The sequence below is a fragment of the Asterias rubens genome, chromosome 12 (genome assembly GCF_902459465.1).
Source record: "Asterias rubens chromosome 12, eAstRub1.3, whole genome shotgun sequence".
Classification (NCBI taxonomy): Eukaryota; Metazoa; Echinodermata; class Asteroidea; order Forcipulatida; family Asteriidae; genus Asterias; species Asterias rubens.
Window position 1 is genome coordinate 2,550,410 of NC_047073.1, and position 14,150 is coordinate 2,564,559.

Sequence of the window (14,150 nt, forward strand, 5' to 3'; positions counted from 1 at the left end):
AACCTTTTTTGATAATATAATCCAATATATTGAATGGCTCATACACAAAAAATTGGGTACATTACGATTAATGACAAATTGGAAATATGTTGACTAATAATAATTATTTTTATTTTGTTGTTGTCCATACCCAGTATTAACCGAGCTACCCCTGCCATCACCATTACCATGCACCATCAACAACAAGGGGTTGTTATACAGCCCTCGTGTGGCAGATGAAGCTAAGCGACTTTTGGGGTTGCAAGATGAGAACCTTGTACCCCAGCTTCTGCACGCACTCGGCCAGACTAGCACAGACAATATGTAAGTAAATCCTGGCCTGTATGCTTCGTTTTTGAAAGGGCAAGGGCAACCAGGCATTTTCTTTTTGGTAAAGGGCACCCTATGAGGAAATTGTAAATTTCTACTAAAGCATTTCAAGGGCACCAAGGCAATGACAATTGGTCTGGAGGCAATCGCCTTCTTTGCCTTAGTGAAGTACAGGCCTGATACTTCACGGAGGCAACGGAGGTGATTGCCTCCGTTGCCCCTTGCCGTTGCCTTGGTGCCCTTAAAATGCTCCAGTAGAAACTTACATTTTCCTCAAAGGGTGCCCTTTGCCAAAGAGAAAATGCCTTGGTGCCCTTGCTCTTTCAAAAACAAAGCATACAGCCCTGGAAGTATCAGGCATGTTAACATCAAATGTGTTGAGGGATACACTTAAATGCACTCTTGGTCTTTAACACTTGTCGGGTTCAGTTCCAACTTTCCCGTCTGCAGGAGACAGCTTAATTGAGCATGAGATTTTCAGAAAAACGAGAAGAACACTTCAAAGTGCCGTTCCATGGTTACTCCAATGCCTTTATACCTGAATGTGGCAGTTGATTTGGGTCGACAGCCAAAATTTGCAGTGCAGCCCTCATCTTCAAAAGGCTCTCTGGCCTTGAGATGTTTGGCCATTATTCATTTTACCAAGGCACTGACTAGGGCCCAATTTCATAAAGCCTGTAAGCACGAAAATTTGCTTAGCATGAAACTTCTTCCCTGATAAAAACAGGATTACCAACCAAATTTTCATTTGTTGCATATTGCTTGATACTGGTGTTCAATTGTTGTTTGCTAAATTCTGAAAATCATGTGGAAATTTGGTTGTAATCCTGTTTTTATCAAGAAAGGAATTTCATGCTAAGCAAATTTGTGTGCTTACAGGCTTTATGAAATTGGGCCCAGGTGGCATGCAGGCATATTGCCTTCGTTTCTCCACGTGAGAATCAGGCATGGTTATAGACATGACACTGACATAACGAGTTAGGAATCTTGTTTTTGATATGTTTTCTGATGAGTATTGTGATTTGTTTGTTGATGTGGGTCAGATAGGGGAATTTGGAATAGTTGGACAGATTTGTGCCTTTGATTACAAGCATGGACTTTGGCACCCAGTCAGAACATGGCATGAGACAGTTTTTGTGGTTGTAGGGCCATCACAAATTTGTGTTCTTTTCAAAATTATCCACCAATAGAGGTACCAGTAATTGCAAGAATAATATATCTCCATAATGTTTTTGACTTGTTTTTGTTTGTAGAGAACTGAAGGACAAGTCCAGCAGTAATGAAATTGAAGGGGACATACCTGTCTTGCTGCAAGCGATACTAGCTCGAAATCCGAACGTCTTCAAACAAAAGCGAATGGAACAGATTGGAGGTGAGAACAATTCCCTTTCTACAGCCCATTTCATACTTTCTGTGAATGTGATACAAACTTTGACCTTTACTAATTTGCAAGGAATAATTTGCATCACTGAAATGTGCTGATGTGCGAAACATTCCCAGTGAAAATGGGGCTGTGACATCAAAATTGGTATTGCATTCGCATTCGCAGGAATTATGAACTGGGCTTAATTTGTTTGTACAGGTGTTTTGAGCAAATTTTGAAAGGGAATTGGGTTGACTGGAATTGCTATACAAATGTCTTTCCTTTTTAGGTTACTGATTTCAACTGAATATGTGTAAACATATTTGGAGGGCACACAGTTGATCATTATGAAATTGAATCTAAGTTTGAGTTTGAGAAGAAAAAAATTGTAACAAATACATTTTGGTTTTACAATTATTACATGGTATAACATTTGTTTTTAAGCAAAACAATGCTTATTGGAGGGACAATTTAATTTCTGTTGATACTGTAGCAAGTTTGGTCAAATTTATTTGTGGAAATCTTTTTCATTGGATAAGGTGTTTCTCCGAGACAACCCATGGCACCGTCACCATACTATCAGACATCCCCAGAGGGTGCTGTTCAACATAGTCCATACAATCGCAGTCACATGACAGGAATGCAAGGTAAAAATAATTCCCAGTGGTTTACCCCTTTATAGTAATAATAATTGTAAAGACTCGCTGAATCTGATATAAAATAATTCAAAGGCGCCGGTCAAGATGGAAAGAGGAGAGTGGAAGGGAAAGCAAGAGTGAACAGGTGTGTCTTCAGTTGCTGCTGAAAGAGTGAGATGTTGTGTATATTTCCCTGAGGTTTTCAGGAAGTGAATTCCAGAGCCTGTGTGCTGTGCTAGGATAACCCCTGTCCCCGTAGCTGGCTAAACGAGACCAGGGAATAGTCCTTGTATTTTACCCACAAAGTAAGCTCTACAACTGTCCCCATAGCTGGCTAAATGAGACCGGGAAATAGTCCCTGTAACTTACCCACAAAGTAAGGTCTAGTACTATCCCCATAGCTGGCTAAACGAGACTGGGAAATAGTCCCCGTAACTAACTTACCCACAAAGTAAGCTCTAGTACTACATGGAGTCCCTTAACTTTGACGAGGTATTGCAGCATCAAAGATCTACCCTGACTTGAGTAATCTGCCCCAGCAGTTGTGAGGTTGCTCTCATTTCGCTCTGAAACAATGTTGTTGGTTGCACCACAAACACAGATATTTTGTACCACATCCAAAAACCCTTGTGTGCAGAAAATTGGGTTGAAGTTAACCTATTTTTTAAACTGCTGTTTCGAATACTGCTAGTTATTATTTTATTTTTTAAAGTATGTACCGAAATAAAGCCGACTTCTTTATTTGTACAGAACTGTCAAATGTGTGTTAACTTAAAGCAGTTTTGAAAAATTTAGAAGTGGCCAACTCCAACTATACATTGCTTATTAATTTTGGTTTATACCCATACTCTGATAAAAACAAAAATTAATAAAAAATAAATAAAAATTAATCTTCTTTATCCCCGATGCAAATTTAACATCTATTATATACATTGCTTATTGCATATTTCTCTTTAAAAATTTGAACTTTTTGAAGTAGGATTTGCTCAAAAATGAAATAGAACAGTTACATGAAAGCCAGATTACCTGTATGGTCTTGTGTTTTCTTTGTGTTAAGGCTCACCTGTTCCCACGTCGGTTAACGGTTACACGGGACACCAGTTTTCACCAGCCACAGCTACCAGCCCAAGTCAACCGGTTCCAACGCCATCACCAGTGCAGGGGAAATCAAGATCACAGCTGGCCCAACCGCCTAATGGTGAGCAAGAGAAAAACAAATTGTGTAATTTTATTTGTAAAATAACAAGCCTGTGAAAATTTGAGCTAAATTGGTCATCGAAATTGCGAGAAAATAATCAGAGAAAAAACACCCTTGTTGGACGAATAAAAGATTTCTGGCTAGAAGTATTTTATTATTTTAGTGAGAAATTACATGTTACTTCAGAGGGAGCCGTTTCTCCACAGCTCTCCAAAGCTCGTTACCAAGTCAATTTTGAAGTTAATATTTTTTAGAGTTGAGAGTTGAAACCAATGGTTTTTTCAGAACCACCCCAACTCATTAGAGATAGTCATTACATGGTGTTACCGCAAACCTTTCCATATCGTATTTCTACCATGCAAAGTTTCAAATCCTACTAAGTTAATATTTGTTTTGAGTAAAAACCAAATGTGTACCTTCCCTTTAAGCAAAAATTGCGTATGGAACCAGTTAGATCAAGGTGAACTTAGAGTGATGTTTGCTGGTTACCTGTTTCTGCTGAGCAATTGCTTTACACAGGCTTTATGAAATTGGGCCTTTGGAGTTTGCTTAATCATCCAAGATGCCTAGAAATCTTGCATACACTTTCTACATAATTGTGAACTAAACCATGCCACACTTTTCTGCCATTTTTTTTTTTTGGGCTGGTATTTTATTGCAGTCTTGTCTAAAAACAGTTGTGCTTCTAAAAAGCTTGGGTTGCCTTTTTTTTCCCTACAATTGTATCATTTTCATTGACGCCATGTTTTTAAATTGACTTTAATAGGAGCTGGTCCATCAGGCGACTATGCGCAACAGGCAGCACCCAGGGGGCGGGGCAGACCTCGGAAACGCCCACCAAATCAAGATGTCAATCAGAGAGCGGCTGCTGGAAAGGTACAAAACCATTTTGCGGAATGTTTTTTCTTAAATATTGTGTGTTTGTATGGATTTGGTAGACAATGATGATTAGTTTCAACACTTCAGTGTATTGAGGGTACATGTGTGTGCAGGCCTCAAAATAACCCACGGCACAGGCAGCAATTGCCAGGGGTGCCCTGTGCTTTTGCTGTGGTGCTCTTTGCAAAGTTCCAAAACAAATTAAAAGTGTCTTTATAATAGTGCTCCTTACAAGAGGAAAATTGCTGTGTCCCTTCGAGAACGAAATGCAAGGTTTTGTTTGTTGTTTTAAATTAGTAAGTGCACAATTTCATAAAGGGTTCAATCACAGTAGTGATTTGTAAAGACTCCTTGCATACGATGTCAGTAGTCCCAAAACAGCGCCCTCACCGAGGTCAGTGAAGCCCTATCACTGGCTGGGAGTTATGCGCAACCGATGCACCTTTGCTTTCTTTGACCACGGCAATGGCAGCCAATGCAAGGGGTCTATTGTGAGGTCTCATTCCACATGGCAACATCCTTGCAAGATGGTTTGGTTAGAAAAGTCATCGTTTTTGGTTAGAAAAATCATCGTAAGACTATCTTTCCGAGAAAGAAAGTTTAAAGAAAATCTGATTTTTTTCCTCTCTAAAATTTACTTTTATTGGTGCAGGAGTCAGACGCCGGCGTTTCTCCAGCTGACTACAATTCTCCTTATCACTTCCCTGGCGATTCTCATCCCGGCCAAGAGAGTTCCTCCCATGATACGTCGCGCGATGTCACCGAGTCGGACTCCTCCGTAAAAGACTCAAGTCGCAGAAAAAAAAGGAATAAATCTCACAAAGAGGAACGGGAGAGAGAGAAGATTCTACCGCAGTATAACATCGTCAGTTCGCCAGATACCAGCGGGTCAACAAAGATCAAACTAAAGCTAGCGAGGCCTGGGGCGAACTTGAAGACAGCCGCAGAGCCAAAGGAAAAAGATAAACTGCCCGAGTCGGGGCTAGAACCTAAGCCCGAGCCAGTTAACCAACCTGAGGAGACTGTGTTGACGGCCGAGCCAGAGAAAATATTGAAAGAACCAGAACAAGTTGTGAGGGAAGAAGTGAAAAAGGACACCTCGGAGAATGATGTTGCCAAGGAAATGGACAATGTGTTTGTGGAAGATGTTACTTTGGATGAGAGGACTGGTGTGATTAGTGCTCAAGATACGGCGAAACCGCCAAAGGAGGTCACTCCAAAGAGGGTCATTTCTAAGGATGTCACTCCCAAGGAGGTCACTTCCAAGAAGATCATTTCCAAGGAGGTTATTCTCAAGGAGGTCACTCCCAAGGAGGTAACTTCCAAGGAGGTCGCTCTCAAAGAGGTCACACCCAAGGGGGTCACGCCCAAGGAGGTCACGCCCAAGGAGGTCACTCCCAAGGAGGTCCTTACGGAGGTCACTCCGGAGGTCACTCCGGAGAAACCCCTTAAGGAAGAGGGTCGAAGAACGAGGCAGGCGTCGACACCTCAGGACAGAGAAAGCATAGGAGAAAATGAAAATGCCATGATTTGTGGATCAGAAGACGGAGGTAAGTTGTCGTGCTTCTTTTAGCTTACAACAATCTGGTCCCAATGTCATGGCTCTGCTTACCGCTAAATTCTGCGCTTAAGATCACCATTCTCTGTTTGCCGTCCGCTTGCAGGACAAGCACTGAATTTCTGTGCTAGCTGTGTAAGCATAGAATGCATAGTCACGTGGAGTGCGCACGAGCCAGAGGGCGCATTATGCAGATAATTAGAAAATGCGCACTTGGCCTTCAGCTATTCAGCTATATTCGTTCCATCCAGGGTTTGCCCGTAACATTTTTAGGGACTAGCCAGTAGGACCTGTTGGCTTGTCATTTCACTAGTTCAACAGCTTCTTCACTTATCCCTTTTTCGAATAAAACAGATACTGAACAAGCCAGTCGGACCATTTTGAAGGAAGTTTGACTTGTCATTTGGTGGCTTAATTTTTTTCTTTGCCCTTTTGAAAGATTTGACACGGACTATCAATGAATGAAAGACATAGCTCTTATATTGTATCCAATCCTCTAGTTTACATTTAAGTTGATGTAGAGTGTCATGTGGAAGTGTCAGGGCCGAGCAGACAAGAGTACTGAATTCAAACTCTGGTGTTTCTGTTCATCAGAGTGTAGGTTCGAGTCCCACTTGTTGCACTTGTGTCCTTAAGCAAGACACTTAACCATGCTTCGTCCTTCAGATGGGATGTAAAGCTAGGACAGAAACTGTTGTGTAACGCATGTAAAAGGACCCAGTGCACTTATCATGGACTGGTGTACCATCCATTATACTGACCACAGTCAATGCTGCTTACATGTAACTCATGCAGTATTTAACTATCTCTCTGGGACATCCACTTGTTCGAAACGAAAGTTATTTTTTTCATCTTCCAATAAACTATTCCCATTTCAAGCCTGTATGCTTCGTTTTTACAGGGGAAAAGGCCCAAAGGCATTTTCTCCTTGGTTAAGGGCACCGAAAGAGGAAATTGTAAATTTCTACTGGAGCAATTCCAGGTCACAAAGGCACTGACCAGCGAGCATTGAGGCAATCACCTTTGTTGCCTCTGTAAAGTATTAGGCTTGCATTTTAAAAAATTCAACCTTTAAACTCTCTTACATCACAGACTCAACTTCAAAAAGTGCAATCGGCCAACCCAGGCTTCTCCTCACAAAGATCTCAATAACAGAGGACCAGGCCGCCATGATGAGTAAACCTCTCGGCCGCGGCAAGAAGCGGTTAAGGAAGAGCACGGAAAGTGATGAGGAGTGGGAACCAGCTCCTCCTCCGGCCTCGAGGCAAGATGCTCTTCCGTCACCGGTGTCTCAAGGACCTCCCACCCAGATCTTCATTGAGAGGGGGAATGACGACAAGGAAGAAGATGAGGAAGGAGGTAGGTCATCTTACAGGGCTCAATTTCATAGACCTGTTTAAAGCAACTGGACAATATTGGTGATTGTCAAAGACCAGTCTTCTCACTTGGTGTATCTCAACATTATAGGCATAAATTAACAAACCTGTGAAAATTTGAGCTCAATTGGTCGTCGTAGTTGCGAGATAGTAATGAAAGAAAAAAACACTCTTGTCACACGAAGTTGTGTCCTTTATGATGCTTGATTTCGGGACTTCAAAAATTAATTGTGAGGTCTCGAAATTTATATTTGTGGAAAAATACTTCTTTCTCAAAAACTACGTTTCTTTAGAGGGAGCCGATTCTCGCAATGTTTTATACTATCAACAGCTCTCCATTATTCTTCATTACTCATTACCAAGTAAGTTTTTATGCCAACAATTATTGAGTGTTCACTGCCTTTAAGCAGACAATAGTGATTAATAAAAGTTTGCACAAAAGAAGTGAGAAATTTGCATCGGGGTAAAGAATATTAATTTTGGTTTACTCTTGCACGATGTGTGGTCGCACTGTATACTAGGTACTTACCAGAGTTTCTGGAACAAAATACTCGTGACCTTTGTAAATATAGAGCAGTCTTTTACCAACTAGACCATCCAGATTTCCCAGAGTGGCGGTTTGAATCCTTTATTTTAGCAGCGGGTTCCGCAACGATTTAATAGATTTGAAGTTTGCATCGGGGATAAAGAATGTGAAGTTTGGTGTTACCCTAAAATTAAAGGTTCATTTTTTTTGTTTATATTTCAGCACCCAAGAAGAAGTTGAAGCGTGACAAAACTCCTACCAAGAGAGTCACGCAAATGGATGATGACGGTAAGGATTTCCCTTGTTATACCCTCCTACTATCTGAAAATTCATTCATAAATACCCCGGACATTACTGCTATTCCTATTGGTTGAGAGTATGGCACGTGCAGGTGTTTATTAAACCGCTGATAAAGACATAGCTGGAGCTGTTTAAAGGGTCTTTGTACACAAAACACAGTGTCCACAGATTTACATTAAACTTACACAGTTTGAAGATTATGATAGTAGAAAGCTTCCCTTGAAATTTTACTTACTGATGTGCGGTAGTTTTTGAGAAATGAGTATTACCACTAGTTTTCGTCTCGGTTTTAGCATGTTAAAACTTATTAACCAGTTATGCTATGATTATGAAAATTAATTTGTGACTTGTTTTACTCATCAAAAACTACAAAACCTCAGTTAGTAATGTTTGAAGGGAAGCTTTCCACTATCAATATCTTAAAACCCTGTAAGTTTAATGTAAATCTGTGGACATTTTGAAAAAGTACCCAAATTCTTTAAGACCAGCTGACTTCAAGCTCATTTACACAAATTTAAAATGTACATGTACATGTACTATCAAATTGACTATAACATTTTGTATTACTTATTTTATTCACTGTGATTTCTGCATTGTTAAATAAACGTGTTATGAATTGGATAGAATAACCATACTTGATAGTTTTGTGATCATATATTAACTTTTCCTTGTCACCACATCAACAGAGTTAACAGAGTCTGCAACGTTCAAGAGATTCCATGCAGCAATGGAAGCTGTGTTTGAGGGATCGGAGGAAATGGATCTGACAGTTGAGCAAGGTGACAAAGTTAATAATGTTACAAAGGCTGTAGGGTTCTCCAAAGATTTTCAAAACTTGGGGGGGGGGGGGTGAGGGACACAGGTCATCCTTCAAAAATTTGCCAAAGCATGCTGAATTGAAGTGAGTTCCTCAGAATATTTTTCATTTTGGACGATACAATTTTTTTTATGCAAGTCGCCAGACACACAAGACCTGAAGGCCACTTCAAGGTGTGGGCTACAAATGAAATATTTTTCAAGGGGCCATTGCTACCTTCTCCTTGGGCTTAAACAGGGTTACCCCCTTTACAGTCCACACGGATGTAGGCTTTGGTATCATCCATCAGAAGCCTGGCTAGTAGAGCAGAAAGCACGACCTCCTCAACTTTATGAAGCAATAGTGATTAAGTGTCTTGCTTACGGACATGACCGGAACTCTACTCCAACACTCTGCTGATGAAACACCAGAGCTTGAATCCGGTGCTCTTAACCGCTAGGCCGTGACATGCCACGATTATGTTTGGCCTGGAAAGCCCTGGGGTTGGGAATAGTATACAGGAAAGTGTGCCTTACAAATTCTGTGTTATAATTAGTTGTGCTTGTTTATTAGGATTTGTAAGTTCACCTTTCTGTACTTTTTAATTTCCAGCTGATGATGAAGAGGAAACAGACGAGTGTAGTCCAGACTTGCTCATCAGCAAACCTCTTCTGAACGATCTCCTCTCTGAGTCTGCCAAACTCAAATCGATGACGCTTATGAACCAGGTGGGTAGAATGTCCATTATTAGATTGAGTTTATCCTGGGACCATGTGCTTGGCAACAAAAATGTACAACTACAATATTGTGAGATAAGCCTAGTTACTGGATTAATGGGGTGCCCTAGTTCGAACAGCGAAAATGCGTGACGCACGCTCACTTGACGTTACACGATCATTCATACATGATGTAGTGTTTTAGTTCTTTTGTTAAGGGTCCACTCACAGGCCTGTTTATGATTTATGCAAGAAAAGTTTAATTATTGGACTTAGCCTTCAAATATTTATATATTGTGTATTGGGTGGCACAGTTGGCTTGTGCGTAAAGCGCTCGCCTTTCACCAAGGTGACCTCGGTTCAATTCCCGGCCAGGGCCATATGTGAGTTGAGTTGTGCGTTGGTTCTCTGCTGTGCCACAAGGGTTTTCCAGACTATCCAGTTTTCCTCCCTTGGGAAAAATCAAACACTTTCGATCTTGGCTGTGCTCCGTGGTCATAATGGGTTGATGTGGCTGGCAGCTGAAGGCGCCCTTGAATGCCTGCTTCTCGAACACGTAGCCGCGTCCTTCGCAATTCAGCTCTAGCTGCGAGTAAGGATGATTAGCCCCCCAAATTATTATTATATCAAAATGTTTTGGTATCGTATTAATTAATTGAACTAATTCCTTTCAATGTTTACTTTGATTTTAGATTCCACATGAAAGACTTGTGCGATTATTGAACATCCTGGAGAGAAACATTCGAGATGGCACAAAAGTGAAACCCAATGTGAATCATGTAAGTCAATATTATAAACAAGACCATAGAATTAGCTGTTGGAAACGGCTTACTAACCAAAAGGACCTATGGTATAAAGGCAGGTCCGGAATTCAAGGAAGCCCTGTTGCCCTGCGCTTGAAAAAAGTTTCCATTAAAAAGAAAAAAGAAAAAAAAAAAAAAGGATGCACTTCGCCAGACACACAAGGCCTGAAGGCCACTTCAAGGTGTGGGCTACAATTATTTTTTACCAGATGCCATTGCCTCCTTCTCCTAGGGCTGAAACAGGGTTACCCCTTTTACAGTCCATAGGGATGTAGGCTTGGGTATCATCAGTCTGAAGCCTGGGCAGTAGAGCAAAAAGCACTACAAATTGCGCCACATTACCTAGTAAAACATTACATGGTGCTATCAGATTTAGGTCTCATAATTCAAATAAAGTCTCACATCTTGCAGGAAATACTGTATGTTACAGCGGCAGGAGTGTCACTAATTGACGACATGTGAGCTATATAAGAAGCCACAATTAATTATTATTATTATTACACTGGGGTCGACCCGGGACGCTAATCGAATGCACTCTGCGTTATCAGCTGCACTGTTATACTAATTCCACTCTATCCACCCTCCAGGACGAGGGTGCCCGTGGGGAGCGACTATGGCGTGAGCTAGCCATGGAGAGGATCACCCACTCCATGGACTCTGCCCTGACGGCCCTGTACATCATGACCTCGGAGGCCATGCCCAAGGAGGTGTTTATCGAGGACGTCATCGATCGCATCACAAATCTAGCCAAGTTCCAGCTGCAGAATTCAATCTATCCTGAGTTTGACCCGGTGTATCGAGTCAGCGGTGATAAAAGTAAGTTTCAAGCGCGTTTCATATTTTCTGCGAAGGCAAATGCAAAGCAAATTTTGACGTCACAGCCCTGTTTTCGCCCTGAATGTTTCGCGGGGGGTTGAACACAATTGAACTGTTGGGAATTGTACGTTAGGAATTTGTGACTTTAAGTATTGCATTGGCATACGAGGGAAGTATGAACCGGGCTTCACTCTAGATTGTGTTTTTAAGGGGGGGGGGGGTCTGTATGGACCCAATTCACATGGGGCCCAAATTCATATAGCTGTTAATTAGAAAATAATGGATAGCAAATTTCCTAGCTTAGCGAAAAATTGAGCAGGGCACCAGTTGCAACAGTGTAAATCTTATGACATTTTGGCTTGTAATCAGTTCTTGTTAAGCAAGATGTTTGCGTAGCAAGTTTGGGAGCTCGGAAAGCACCAAGTATACAGTGCTTATGACACATTGGTTTAAAGGTACAACCAAAATATTCATGTTTAAAGGCAGTGGACACTATTAGTAATTACTATTGGTAAACTTAGATTTTGAGGTCCCAAAATCAAACATCGTGTGACATGGGTGTTTTTTCTTTTATTAATATCTCGCAACTTCGACGACCAGTTGAGTTCAATTTTCACAGGTTTTTTATTTTATGCATATGTTCAGATACACCAAGTGAGAAAACTGGTCTTTGGCAATTCCCAATAGTGTCCAGTGTCTTTAAGTTATCCATCATTAATTGTGATAAATTGGCAGCGATTGCCGGCTGAATTTTTACAATTTCTGTGAATTACCGATTATTTTCTTTAGATGCTGTGTACACCAACATGAAGATGAAGCGAGCGCGTGCCCATGGCTCCAGCGAAAAGTCCATTCTTGCCCTGTACAACAAACTGTGTGTCTTAGTCTCCAACTTGGCCGAGTTGTTAGACATCCAGATCTTGACCGATTCAACGGTCTTGATGGTAAGTAGAAAATTATGTTGTCGGCGACAATGTGGGTCAAATTTTTATTGAAAATAAATCTAACTCAGTAAGCAGGGAACCAGATTTAGAAAGAATAGAATGGACTAGTGTAAGCTTATATTTTGTAGTGCTTTTTATTCCATCAGCCAATCTCAATTGCTGGGATGCCTGCCCAGACTGGCTGTCTAGAAAAATGTGGGTTTTTCTTTTAATGACCTCTGGCTGCCCTCATTGACCATGTCACACTGACCAATATAAACATCCTATTTCCCCCATACTCGGTCATTTTTCTCTGTTCTGCACCTATTGACAGACCTTCCTAGTTAGCCAAGTGCATCGCACTTTACCCAGATCCAGCATTCTTACATCCTTTCCTGCTACTCCTCGTCTGATACACATCTTTGTAAAGCCATACAGTTCTGAGTAAATCTTCTTCAGTATTTCAGCACAAGGATAAGAGTTCATTGGATTTGTTACACTAGTGAAGATATGTTGTGTTATTTTCATCTTTGCCTTTAAGGTGTCATCCATTGGAACAGCACCCTTCTTTGTGGAGAATATCAGCGAGCTTCAGCTCAGTGCTATGAAACTCATATCAACGGTAAGTTTCACAGATATTTCCATGGTAAATGTTCCACCAGTCTATCCAACCTTGTTCCTCCTGTCGGGGTAGTTGAGCGCGAGACCAGGCTTTCTGCTTGTTCTCATCCTTATACTGTGGCTGTGCCGAGATGTAGAACAAAGAGCTACTCCAGTAGCTTTTTCCCTCGTACTGCATTGTTTGGAACTCCTTGCCTGGTGCATGTTTTCCTTCATCCTATGATCTGCCATCTTTTAGAGGAATATCAATTCCTACCTTCAGCTCCACTGAGTTTCTGCATTTCTATGTTTTCTTCCTTGTAGCCCGCTACCTAGAGTGGCTTTTAGCCTTGTTTTGGGCGAACTTGCATAATTTTTTTTTTTTTTTTTTAAAGTATCTTTGGATTCATTTTGGAAATAGGTCGTGGGTTTGGACAAATTGACTATGCCCTCTCTGTACAAGTGTATGGTAAATTATGTTTGCGATAAACACGCAGCTTCCAAACTTTGGTCCACAGTGAGACACAGAGTGGGGACTGAGCTCGACATTCGTACTTTTCTATTTCTGTGAACTGTTTTTACAGCAAAGTGTCAAATTCTACTTAAAGCAACACGTTGCCTTGGATCGGTCGAGTTGGTAACCGTTAGTTAGAAAATGCATATGGGTAGAAAGATGTTGTAAAAGTACAATACAATGATCCACACAAACATGCCTCGAAATTGCATGGTTTTCCTTTTACCTCGTCTACTAACACGGTCAGCCATTTATGGGAATTTTTGACTTCCATAAATGGCCGACCGTGTGGGTTCGCAAAGTAAAAGGAAAACCACGCAATTTCAGGGCAAATTTGTGTGGATCATTGTATTCTACTTTTAAAACATCTTTCTAACCATATGCATTTTATAACAAACGGTTAGAAACGCTTTTTATAGACCAACTTGACTGATCCAAGGCAACGTGTTCCTTTAAATCACTTTTGTTTGACCAGTGCTGAGTAATTTGATATTCAGTTATTAGATTCCAATTGATCTTTAAACAGAGCCTCCCAACAGAGGCTTGGGAAACACAAAATTAAAAAACACCTGATTTTCTTTTGTTCATCTGTGTATAGGTGTTTTCCAAGTATGAGAAGCACAGGCAACTGATCTTGGAAGACATCTTTGCGTCGCTTGCAAGGTTGCCATCAAGTAAGAAGAACCTCAGAAATTTCAGGTGAGTGGGACTGTTTTCCTACAACTCTGCTATTGGTAATAATACAGCCATCACAAATAAGAACAACAACACAAAACACTATTTCCAGATGGGTTGATCATTTGACCTACTTCTACTTCTCTACTCGGCAAAGTCC

The 14,150-nt window shown here is 41.0% G+C and overlaps 1 protein-coding gene across 1 annotated transcript in view; it reads left to right on the forward strand.

Annotated features, from left to right (window-relative positions):
• LOC117297477 (nipped-B-like protein A) overlaps window positions 1-14,150 on the forward strand; it is a 46,510-nt gene that overhangs the window by 2,410 nt on the left and 29,950 nt on the right. Inside the window, exons 3-17 of the mRNA XM_033780536.1 lie at window positions 135-303; window positions 1,563-1,681; window positions 2,212-2,319; window positions 3,368-3,508; window positions 4,275-4,384; window positions 5,040-5,937; window positions 7,038-7,304; window positions 8,070-8,135; window positions 8,834-8,926; window positions 9,556-9,671; window positions 10,352-10,438; window positions 11,050-11,278; window positions 12,068-12,222; window positions 12,743-12,823; window positions 13,914-14,014. Of these exons, the coding sequence (XP_033636427.1) occupies window positions 135-303; window positions 1,563-1,681; window positions 2,212-2,319; window positions 3,368-3,508; window positions 4,275-4,384; window positions 5,040-5,937; window positions 7,038-7,304; window positions 8,070-8,135; window positions 8,834-8,926; window positions 9,556-9,671; window positions 10,352-10,438; window positions 11,050-11,278; window positions 12,068-12,222; window positions 12,743-12,823; window positions 13,914-14,014 (2,740 nt within the window). The remainder of the gene's footprint in view (window positions 1-134; window positions 304-1,562; window positions 1,682-2,211; window positions 2,320-3,367; window positions 3,509-4,274; window positions 4,385-5,039; window positions 5,938-7,037; window positions 7,305-8,069; window positions 8,136-8,833; window positions 8,927-9,555; window positions 9,672-10,351; window positions 10,439-11,049; window positions 11,279-12,067; window positions 12,223-12,742; window positions 12,824-13,913; window positions 14,015-14,150) is intronic.